The sequence below is a fragment of the Schistocerca cancellata genome, chromosome 9 (genome assembly GCF_023864275.1).
Source record: "Schistocerca cancellata isolate TAMUIC-IGC-003103 chromosome 9, iqSchCanc2.1, whole genome shotgun sequence".
NCBI lineage: Eukaryota > Metazoa > Arthropoda > Insecta > Orthoptera > Acrididae > Schistocerca > Schistocerca cancellata.
This window is the reverse complement of record NC_064634.1, coordinates 332363028-332375917: the sequence shown is the minus strand read 5'-3', so window position 1 is coordinate 332375917 and position 12890 is coordinate 332363028. Positions and strand designations below refer to the sequence as shown.

Here is a 12890-nt window from a genome sequence, read left to right as displayed (position 1 = left end):
TTTGCCTGAAGCTAAGGAAACTTACCAATTACGTTACTTATGTCAAATGTAGTAGCTGTGTCGTATTTGTCCTTGGCGTCTTTCGCGGGGGCATGACTGGATAAAATCTTCACGGTATTGAAGCCGCGTCGATTCCAATTGGAATCGACGCGGCTTGAAAACCGAGAAGATTTTATCCAGCTGTGTCGTATTTTGTCGACAAGGTACTTGACCTTAAGTAGTTGTTTATATCTTTTAATTTGCATAAGCTGAGTACAGAAGATGAAGCAGGAGCTGGCGTTGTCATAAATATCCTTAACGCTATTTTTAAGTTTGGATAAGCATCTTCTAAGCACTACTTAATTGTTAAACCCTTCCCTATAGTTGTTTTCTTTTTTGCTTGTTTTTGACTCTTATTTGAGTCTTTGGCGCTGGCCTACTTCGCTACTCTCTCGGTACCACACTGCTTAGAAGCCAGTTTGTCACTGCAACATTCCTACGGAATTCAAAATGAGACATTATTTTTGACTGTGGAAAAAGATCGTGTTGAGTAAATTCTGCTTAGATTTGCTGGACATAAATTTCGTGTTAACGCTGCTAATCAAGTGTGTGTAGCATCGGCGAACCCACAGTTCGTTCGTAACTGGCACACCCAACTCACTCTAGCGGCAAAAATCGGTACTATGACACCAGCTTAAGAATATTGCCGCAAGGCGCCAGCTATGAAGTGCGCTGGCTTAGAAGTCCTCGGATACATCATATCATTCTCAACTTGGGATTTGTGGGTAAACACTTTATTTGCTGTATCACAGTAATTTTGCCGTCACCAATTGAATTTTATGATTTTCCGCTTTCTTTCTCTTACATGCAACAAGTTTATTAAATATTATCGTTCCTCATAAAGTATGTCATCTATTCGTTTCGGTTTTCTTGATGATGTCTGCAAAAACCACTTGTAAGAACGTTTCACTAACAGTCAGATCCAGTTATGTGTAGTTAGACTGAAATTAGCTGGCATTTGACAGATAACGGGTTGGTGTGTTACCGTCAACAATGAAATGGGAGGTGTACTGGCTTGTCGGCTATCTCTGTGTTGCCGCTTCGTTGCGCCAAGTATTTGTCATGCAACTTCAAGAGCACAAAACATCTAGGCGCAAATGATTCAGCTGATCAAAACTAAACCTAATTCTGGCCCCAAAATTAAAACTAGAAACGGATGCTTTGATATGCTTAGAGAGGATGTGGAGATCTATACCAAACGTGAATTTTAGAAACTTTACACGATTTTCGTAAGAAATAGAGATTTAACTTCGTACTTAATTCGACTTATTCACAAAATTTGAAAACGACACCATTTATAGACGTTTATACGTAACAAATGCAATGGTGTGAGCATCTTCTGAAAGGTTTGTAGGCTACCGAGGTAATTAATTGATAATTAATAAAAAAAAGATTCTAGTGAATTCAGAAGTTTTCGAGATATGACGTGTTTCCTCGACGGTATAATTTCGCTACCTTTCAATAATAACAATAGAAACACATAGAAGAGGAAAGTGACACGAATTGGAAATGAAGGATTTCATTTTATAGCGACGTGGTACGTGTGACCCCAGCGACGATACCTTAAAGGATTTTAAGCTGTTTTTAAGATAAGAAAAGCAAAGTGACATGGTTCACAACAGTCGAAAAGGTACTCCATATGTTGCCAAGGTAGTTTCGAGTACGCCGCAGACTTTTCGCTGGGAAGTCCTTGCACATTTTCCGTATAGTCTCGATCTCTCCCCATGTGACTTCCATATTTCTGGAGCCATGAAAGACCGCCGATTGGCTTCGAACAAAGAGGTCCACGCCGCGGTACGATCATGGTTCCGGAGGCAATCACAAACATTTTTCCGTGAAAGCATCTTGCCTCATTGTGGGATAAATGTGTTAACAATTATGGCAATTACTGTTGAAATGATAAACAGTTTTTGTAATTTTTCTTGTTATCATTTGACTACCATTTACATTGGTATGAAGGTCGCGTGAGCTTTGTAAGCCCACGTAGTATGGAGACGTTCGCCGGGATATCAGTTCACACGGCATGCACCGAAGTAGTGCAGTATGCCTACCAACAAGGCGACGACTTACTTACTTTCCGCTGAACGTGGTGATTGCTGCATTTACGGTGAAGATTAACCCTCGATATAAGAAGAATAACATTGAGGCGTTGATTTCCGGTATTACAGAAGGATTCAGAAGAATTAAGGAGCTGATAATACGATAAACTTCTCCATGAATAGGGTAGGAAGGAAACATATTATGATAAACACTGATTAGAAGAAAGGAATGGAAGAATACTTTCGAGATATAAAGAGATTACTTCCGTGTTACAAGAGGGAGCCGTAGATGACTAAAGCTTTACGGGGACACAGAAATTATAATATACCCTACAGATAATAAAGGGCGTTGGATGTATGCGCTACTCTTACTGTAGGACTTTGACACATGCCAGTAAGTCATAGTGGACTGTATCACACCAGTCAGAAGAAAACGTATGGCACATTGATTAGATGGGTAGACGCTTCGAGTGAGTCGTAACAAGTCTGAGCGATGAAGAATGTAGACGAACACCATCTCAGACCCAGGAAACGCAAGAGGATCCCCTGGAGCTTGAAGATTGGCGCATCACTATGGGAAATGTAAAAATTCAAATTCACTCACTGATAAGTTTTCAAAATCTTTACATCGTATAGAGCACGTCAGAGTAGTCAATCATTGGATTTAGATACCGATCAAACCCGTTCAAAAAACCAGCCGAATAGCGCTACCAAGAAAAATGTTGCTGCTGTGTCAAGTCGTTCCAGAAGACTTGTTTAGCTGCTTGATCGACATGGACGAGTGTTGAGTGTGTCGCTAAGACATCGAGACTACGGAGTAAAGCAGTCTGCGGAAACATGTGGATTGATTGCAGACAAAAAGAGGAGAAGACACCACCATCGTCGGCTAAGTTTATGCTGTTTGTTGGGACTGTCCTAGTACGGTTCAAACAGATTATGCTTGTACAAAGTAGACCTTTACAGAATCATTCTATAGAAATCTCTTGAGGAGCTTATGGGACGCATCCAAGATGAAAGGGTAGTGTATCAGCCTCCTTTCGAATAATATTTCTCCGGAAAATTTAAATTAAGTTCGGTTAATCTAGCAGACTAATCTGCTGGTGTTACTTTACGTTAAACGAGAGCTGGGAGAGCCGGCCTGTGTGGCCGAGTGGTTCTAGGCGCTTCAGTCTGGAACCACGCGACCGCTACGGTCGCAGGTTCGAATCCTGCCTCGGGCTTGGATGTGTGTGATGTCCTTAGGTTAGTCAGTTTTAAGTAGTTCTAAGTTCTAGGGGACTAATGACCTCAGATGTTAAGTCCCATACTGCTCAGAGCCATTTGAACCATTTGAGAGCTAGGAGACAGATTGTCTACGGAACCATTGTACAGCATTTCATTACTTTTGGTATTAGCATCCTGCGCCTTTCTTTTACCATATTTCTCTTCGAGAATAACCTCATAACATGTGGATGAATAAGTAAGTGCGCATTTATTTGTAGGTAGACAGACAGGGTAGCTCGTCTTTGGTTCTTATTTGTAGAGGCTCCGTTATTTTCACTTGAATCTTATTTTTCAGATCTGGCTTGTAACTTGGGATAGTCGTAGGCAACGACCTTCAGGCTCTTTTTAAAAAGGTATCCCCCGTAAAATGCCAGTTTAGAGCATACGCTGAAAGCTGTGGAAAGTTCCACTGAGTTTCCTGTTCGAATTTTCTCGGTAAATTTCCGTGGGAGCATAGCGCAAGGTTATTGGCGGTTTTCTGGCGTCCTGCAGATTCGGTGAGTTTCTGGAGCCGCCAGGGCTTTTTTGTGATTGGCCGAATACCACCCTAATCCTGAAAAAGACGCCTCTTAAGTGGTTTTCTAAGACATTATCTTACGAGCGCTCCTAGTTAAGTCGGACCTTTGCAGTATCGGTTCAGTTATTCATTAACCTGATAAAGGTGGTGTTCATGCAGTTTCGTTAATTAAATTCCTTTGTAGCTCATGGAGTATAAAATTTTAATATGATCTGCTGCCTTTCCACTTCCCATGGATCAAATTATCACTCTAACGGTTTGTCACGTCTTCCGTAGCAATATGTGTACTACAATCGATATGTAGTCTGCGTGTGGCGACATATATGAATTTCTGATGTTGCAGTACCTGTGTTATTCAGATTTACGATGAAATGTTCCTTTGGAGATCCATGCATTTCCACAGGAACAGACACTGCGGCGGCTACAGCAGTCATGAAATGTATTCGAAATTGCGAATAGGACAACCATCAACTGTGTAATTGAATGAAAAGTTGTGCCTTACACTTGAGTTATCCGAGCACGATTCACGACCAGTCCCAAACTTTCTTATGCCGGAAACCATGTGATTATAACCCGTACTCTTACATCCATTATGTATAACCGCGTAAAGACATTTCACTTGAAATTCGCTTGCGCTTGACTGTTGTCAGCGGATAAATACGATATTGTAGTGCCTATGTTGTTCTGAGTTACGATGCAAATTTCCCTCGGACATGCAACGGAATTCGGAATGACACAGGCACTGCAATTTCGTATTTAACATGCGTGTCCGACAGAACATTGCATCGTAATTTGGAATAACATTGGCATTAAAATATCGTGTTTATCCTCAGACACCAGGCTAGCGGCTTTCAAGTAAAATGTTCCTCAGCACGGGAGAACATACATAACGGATATACGAGTACGGTTTGTAGATATATATGGAAGGTTGGATTTGGTCGTCAGCAGGCTCGGATAGCCAAATTGTAAGGCGACCCCTCACGAGAAGCGGGAAATCAGGGTTCGACTCCCGACCCAGCACAAATTTTCGTTGTCGTCATTCCATTATACAGCTGATGAGTGTCCAATTCGCAATTGCGAATATATTTAATATATTTATGAATTTCTGTTTTTTCGCAGAATAACTTAGAGTGTCGGCTTGCTAATAATGTTGACATACTGGAGTTCCCTACACCAGCACTATGCAGCCAAGCACGGAGAGACTCAGTGGTGAACACTAGAACCTCCCCCACTACGTGGAATTTAGTTTCAGGCCTCATTTCCTTCATCTGTAGTGGTATCATCCACTAGTTGTGCCCTTTCCTGTCGTAGTTTTGTTGAAGTAAAAAGTGGTTCAAATGGCTCTAAGCACTATGGGACTTAACATCTGAGGTCATCAGTCCCCTAGACTTAGAACTACTTAAACGTTACTAACCTAAGGACATCACACACTTTCATGCCCGAGGCAGGACTCGGACCTACGACCGTAGCAGCTGCGTCGTTCCAGACTGAATCACCTAGAACCGCTCGGCTACAGTGCCCGGCCATTTGAAGTAAATGCGAGGATATTGCAAACATTTTCAGCTTATTACTTTCCCAGGTGCATCCAAGTTTCCATCCTTTACTTTATTTGAAAGTTCATCCCACACCTCTTAAGGAACGATGATAATAGTTTTGCTTTTTACGAGAGCTATTTGAAAAGTAAGGTCTGATCGGGGACGAAATGGAAACCACGGTGAAAATCCGATGAAGCTTTGCAGAGATCTGTTGAGCAATGTCTTTAGCGTACTCGTCGATCGCGTCATGCCGATCTTTTCAGATCTGAGCGCACAGTGAGCACATAAAGATTCCTAGAAAATAGTGTCTCCCACCAAGTATGAGAGCCTGGGGCAATATTTCGCCTGATGTCATACACCCCACATAACATAACTGTGTTGTGTTTCCTGCATTACGACAAATCTCAGCCTCACTTTGCAGCGGCAATTAAACACCCCTGCAGCCTTTTCGATGGGAAGTGTTTGAGCACCCACCATACCGCCCGAACTTGTCTCCCTTGTTTCATCTCTGCTCACATGAAACGTTGACTATGAAGACAACATTTTGGCACAGACGAGGAGCTGCTGACCAGCGTAGAGAATTGATGGAAAATACAGGCCGCTGCTTTCTGCGACGAGGATATTGGAAAGTTGGTACAACGCTACGACAATTTCCAAAGTCGGAGCGTCGACTATGTAAGGAAGTAGCTGGAAGCTGTAGCTAACTGTTACAAATGAAACAGATTTGATTTTCACAGTGGTTTCCTTTTCGTGATCGATCGGACCTTACTTTCCGAAAAGTGATATTGAACAATGATAAATATTAAATCTCAAGGAAGGAAATTCAATGTTCATTCGTCCCCCCACGTGTCTGTTGTGATCCTCGGACTGCTAATGTAAGATCACTCGAAACAACGCCGCTGTCTTGAATAGAGAATTTTGATGCAACCCATTCCCTGGATGTCATGTGTAATTATTATTTCCAAATTCCTTTGCGCTTTACATTTAATAGGTTATATCCAATTTACGAGCTCAAGTGACTTTCTACGGCAGTGGAAATCTATTAAAAAGGGAGAGAGATCCTAAACCCTATCGAAGTGGAAAGCTTTCATACGGCACCTCCCGCCCACGTCGGGCGACGGAAATGAAATGATCCAAACTAAATAAATAAATAAACTAGCCTAGTGCGTGTTTTTGCTGCATGACAGGGGACGTAGTCACAAATACAGCCTCTTCGGGCTACCACAATTTTGCCCTTCCCCTCCCCATAACCTTGATTCGAGTGAAGAAGCCATAGCGAACCAGGCATTTCCAGAATGATGAAGACGTGATTTGGAACGTGGAATTTTTCCTGAACAGCCACATTCCTCATTGGGAATGACGTGTCGCATTGAACGGTGAATGTATTCAGAAAGAGTAAGACCAGGTTTCACAGTACAACTTTGCTTTCTCGAAGTGATAACCGAAACCCTCGTAGAGTTTCGTCCAGAAGATGAGTCCGTCTAGCTGTACTCATTTGCAACTCGTGTCTTCCAGAGGCTGAAGATGATGCCTGGTCTGCCGCCGTTCGAGTGGTGGAAGACGCCGCCAGATGAGGTCCTCTTGAGGGTGCGCGTCTTCAATATCACCAACAGCGAGGAGTTCATGGCCGGTGACGACGACAAGCTCAAGGTGGACGAAATTGGGCCTTACGTATACCTGTAAGTTGCTTACTCGTACATAAACCCTAAATCTTCCTTTCTTGTAAGCAGCACGGCTGGAAGAATATGCAGTAACTGGGGTGTCAGAAATCATGGGGTAGCGATATTCACATACACGAATGGCTGTAGTATCGCGTACACAAGGTATAAAAGGGTAATCCATTGCCGGGGCTTTTGTACTCAGATGATTCATGTGAAAAGGCTTCCGACGTGAAATAACGGCAGACGAGGGGAATTAGACTTTGAACGCAGAATGGAGATAAACGCATGGGACTCTATTTCGGAAATCGTTAGGGAAGCACAGCGTCAAGATTCTGCCCAGAATACCAAATTCCAGGCATCATCTCTCTGCACGGACTATGCGTACGACTAACGCATCCGTTAGGACAGTAAGGCTAAATTTGGGCTATGAAGCAGACGACCGACTCGAGTTCCTTTGCTAACAGCACGACTTCGACTGCAGCGTCTTTACTGGGCTCGTGGCCATATCGAATGGACTTTAGATGACTGGAACACCGTTTCCAGGTCATATGTGTCTCGATTTCAGCTGGTAAGGACTGATGGTAGGGTTCGAAATTGGCCCAGACACGAAGTTACCAACAGCGCAGTGTGACAACTGGTGGTGGCTACACTATGGTGTTGGCTATGTGAACATGGAATGTACTGGGTCCCCTGGTCACACTGAAGCGATCAGTGACTGGAATTGGTTACGTTCGGCTAGTTGGGGATTATCATGTTCCGAAATAATGAAGGAATTTTTGTGGATGATAATGCGCCATGTCACCGGGTCACAATTGTTTACAAGTGGTTTGAAGGATATTCTCGATAATTCGAGCGAATGACTTGACCAGCAGATTGCCAGACATGAATCACATCAAACATTTATGGGACATAATCGAGAGTTCAGATCGTGCACAAAATCCTGCACCGGCAAAACATCTGCTATAGAGGCAGCATGGTTCAATATTTCTGCAGGGGACTTCGAACGATTAGTTGAGCCCATGCCATGTCGAGTTGCTGTACTACTCCCGTCAAAAGGAAATCCGACACGATATTTTGAGGTTTTCCATGACTTTTGTCACTCCAGTACATGGTAGGTCATACGCAACTTCGTTGCCTACGTTGCACTTCAACAGATGTCGCTCCTTCTTCCGTGGCACTGTTACTCGTAGCAATTCTGAAATGTTACAATACAATACAAAAGTTTAGACTCAGAGGAAGTGGGGCACTACTATACCGATTAAAGCAATACAGTTCTTGTAATATGAACTCAGTTCTGAAAATTGTTCTTTCATAGGGCTGTGCTGTTCAGGCGCTGTTCTCGTACGTAAAACGGAGTAATTTTCGCGAGCTACACAAATCTCTCGATTGCTTTTTCGTGAGTCTTATCGAGTTCTTCCTACTGCGGCATTCACTTAATTCGTTTCTTAACATGGTAATGATACTTGCACTGTTACAGTATAATAAACGGCGCGCTATTTCCACAGCTAATTCTTATGGTACCAATCAATGTCCAATCACCGCCGTGCGGGATGTGTATGGGAAAGCTGGACATATCATGTCATAGAGAAGCACATGAAGTACATTTGTATAAACTATATACATTCTGAAACACAAATATATTATTTTTAGAAACTTCATTTTGAAGTAGAAAAGTGCTTGTAAGTGAAAGCCGTCAATACGGCCAGTTTGCTCGGTAGGTAGGAAAATGTGGCCAAAGAGATAAAATGAAAAATAAGAGAAGTGGAATCTGGTTTTCCAAGACTTATATTTGGATGTCTCTTCCCAGACTGTGTCACCCTATCAATGCCTGCAATCTTTCCGTCTTTGTTGAATGGGTGTTGTAGATTATTCCGTTCAGCAGGCTCAAATGCCTTAATATCTTCATGCCATACCAGAAATGTTATTAAGGAGCTCTTACTCATGCTCTTTGTTGAATACACGTTTGAAGTTCCAGCGCGTTTTACGTTTTAAATTCTTTACGTGTGTTTCGTGAGACAGTGAATACTCTGGCTACTGTAGCAAACGACATCTCTTCTTTTCTTGCAGCACCCAATGCCTGTTGTTAGCCTTACGTAATTTGACGCCATCTTAACAGGTACCTGTTATAAGGAAACGTAGCTTTTCAACAAGCTGTTGATTCACTTATTATTCATTTAGCGTAAGGCTAGAGATACAACACCTGTCATGACTGAAATTTACACTTGTATGTCTAGATTACGAATGTAGTCTATAGTTTGTGGAGTCGCGTGAGCAAAATCACTAGCACTGCCACTATACTTTCTTGTCCTACATTCGGTGATGATGTGTTGGAACGTCTGTTGTGTAGCACCACAGTCACACTCAGGCGTTGAAGTTATGTTCCACTTGAAGTGGGGGGCTGCAAAATTCCCATGGTTGGTTCGGATTCTGTTTAGTGTGGACCATTGTCTGCGAGGGAGGTTGAAACTAGGTGGCGGCCTTTTCTTCACAGGATGCATTGTTGGGCAGCATTTGACGTTAAGTCTCTTCTCCCATTCAATGGTAATTTGGTAGTTGCTTATAATCTCATGTATAGCTGTGACTACTCTGCAGTTCACACTTAACTGCCTGGCAGAGTTCTTCGAACCACCTCCAGAACATGTCCCTGTGTACCACTCTCTAACAGCAACAGCAAGTGATAAAAATGAAGTCTTAAATCTTATTTTATTATGATGATCATCTTATCCCTTTATAATTTTCCGACAGTAAAATATTTTTGCATTCAGAGGAAAAAGTTGGTGACTGAAATTTCTTGACAAGATTTCACTGCAGCAGAAAACGCCTTTGTTAAAATGATTGCCATCGTAATTTGCTTATGGTATCCATGATACTCTCTCCCTTATGAAGCTTTAATACAAACGAGATGACCTTCTCTGGACTTTTTCGACGTCCTCCGTTAATCCCGTCTACTAAGGCTCCCATACCGAAAAGTATGGCTCTAGCAGAGGACGAACAAGTGTAGTGTAGGCACTCTCTGTAGTAGACCTGTTGCATTTATTAAATGTTCTGCCAATAAAACGTAGTCTTTGGTTTTCTTTCCACGCAACATTACCTAAGTAGCTTGTTCCAACTTGCGTTGTTCGTAATTGTAATTCCTAAGTATTTAGCCGAATTGACAGGCTTTAAATTGTGTGATTTATTGTGTAATCGAAATTTAACGGATACCTATTTGTATTTATGTGGACGAACCAACACTTTTCCTTATTGAGACAGAACGGTCACTTTTTTCTCCATTCAGACATCGTGTCTACGTCATTTTAGAATTGGTTTTGATCTTTTGACGACTTTACAAGACGGGAAATGCCATTTGCGAACCAGATTGTCTTCTCAATAGTGTGTGTTGATTAGAACAATAGGTGTCCTATAACGCTTCATTGGGGAATGCCAAATATTACCTCTGTTTTACTCGATGACTTTCTGTCAGTTACTACGAAATGTGCTTACTACTAACTGTTATCTTTCTGAGAGGAAATCACCAATCCAGTCGCACAGCTGAAGTCATACTCTATAAGCACGCAATTTGATTAGAAGTCGATTGTGAACAACGGTATCAATATCGTTCTGGAAATCTAAAACTGTAGAAAATATTTGACATCCGCTCTTTATAGCATTCATTATTTCGTGAGAATAAAGTGCTAGTTGTGTTTCACCAGAACGATTCCCTAAATTCGCGCTGACTTTGTTTCAATACACCGTTATCTTCGAGTAATTCGTAATGTTCGAGCACAGCATGTGTTCCAAAATCCTACTGACAATCGACGTTGGTGATATGTGTTTGTAATTCAGTGGATTATTACTATTTTCTTTTTTGAGTACTGGTGTGACCTGTGTAGCTTTCCAGTCTTTTCTCGAGAGAGTGGTTGTGTATGTGCTGAATATGGAACGACTGTATCACATACTCTGAAAGAGACCTTATTGGAACGCAATCTGCTCCGGAAAACTTACTTTTAGTAAGCACATTGAGCTGCTTCGCTACCTTAAGGATATCAGTTCCTAAGTTGCCCATGTTGGCAATTGTTCTCGATTCGAATTCTAAAATATTTACCTCGTCTTCTTTCTGTGTGTAGTAACTCTGCTTCAGTGGCACTGTCATCAGCAATATTACCATTGGTATCGCGCATTGGAGGTACTGATTGTGTTTCCCACTGATGTACCAATAAGTAATCGTGTTGTTTTGAAATATGATAAATACATTCAAATATATAGCGTTTGCTAACGCTATAGCAATTAATCGTCACTATATATATTTCTTGATAGATGCAAACGAATTAGTTACAAGCCTTACATCGGACGTAGAGAAAACACGAAATATTTGTTTTCAGAGAATCGCTCAGAACTATCGCCACAAAGCTGCAGCCATTTCCAAGAGAATGAAGTGGGCACTTTACCCTCCTTAGTCCCTATACGTGTCCTTTCCGAACGATTAACGCACGCCCGAATTTTGTTGTACTGTACACTGAAATTGGTCATTTGCAATATTGTACGGCACATATACACACGAAACACAAAATAATTGGTGTCTTTACCGGTTAAATAAACACTTTAACGTCATTTTACACCCGTGTCCGACAAGCGACCCAAACTACAACCGAGACAAACGCGACGCTACCGGCAGACCATCGATAGTTTCATGCAGAGATACGCAGCTTACACACTATGTAGCTAATTTTGGAAAAAGGAGCACTACCCTAATGTCTTCGTAGCTTAGAATATATTACATGACTATAAAATAATTATTTCGCATTCGCTTCCAAATTGCAGATTGTTACAATATGAATAAGAATAGTAAGATTAATCAAATAAGTACTCTACACAGAGAATTAAGATTTAAGAAGAACAATTCTTACCTATCGCTGAGTAACACAGTAGAATAAATGGAAATCACGGTACCTTTTTCGAATACACAGACTTGGAGAGAGTCTTAGTCAATACAAAATGTTTTATTTAGATATATTTCGTTTTTAGTTCTGTAGTTTGCCTTCTAAGAAGGTCTGTTACACTAAACGCTGTTGTAAGGGCAAATTTTTTCAATCTCTGATCGGTCACGAAATGAAAACTACAGAGAACATCCGTTGAAGCTTCGCAAAGATGTATTGCATAGTGTCTCCAGTATGCCCGTCGAGCGTGTCACGTCATACTCTTTAGTTCTGCACAGAGAGCATGTAAGAATGCTTAGAACAACAAATTTTCCCGAAGAATGTAAAGTGCCTGCTGAGGGGTTCCGCAAGAATTTATGCAGCCTACATAACGTAACGGTCATGCGTTTCGTTCTTCGTGGCAATGCTCGGCGGCACATTGCAAGTGGACTTAGGACGACCACACAACCCGGACCTGGCTCCCTGTGATTTTCATGTCTTTGCTCAAATGAACAGCTGGCTATGAGGACATGATTTTGACAAAGACAACGAACTGCAGACTGATGTAGGGAACTGGCGGAAAGCATACGTGGCTTCCTTCTGTGGTAAGGGTATTGGAAAGTTGGTACAACGCATCGACAAATGACCAAGTCAGAGTGACGACTACGTCGTAAAATAGTTGGAAGGTGTAGGTAATTTTGCAGATAAACGTTTTCGATTTTCACTGTGGTTTGCTTTTCGTAGCTAATCGGATGTTACAAAATAGGAGTCGTGTATTGATAATTAATAATATAAAAAATAATCGGTAAAAACTGTCACCAGTTTTACAGTTTTCACTAATATAGGCAGATGTCCCAGTTGACTAAAGCAATGTGTACAACTGGATATTAAAATTACAATAGCATCAAGAAGGCACGCGACAAACCTCAAACTGTCATGAA

At 41.6% G+C, this 12890-nt stretch overlaps 1 protein-coding gene across 1 annotated transcript in view; it reads left to right on the top strand.

Moving 5' to 3' along the window:
* Positions 1–12890, top strand: part of LOC126100429 (scavenger receptor class B member 1-like) — a 335359-nt gene that overhangs the window by 266136 nt on the left and 56333 nt on the right. Inside the window, exon 3 of the mRNA XM_049911034.1 lies at positions 6909–7072. Within this exon, the coding sequence (XP_049766991.1) occupies positions 6909–7072 (164 nt within the window). The remainder of the gene's footprint in view (positions 1–6908; positions 7073–12890) is intronic.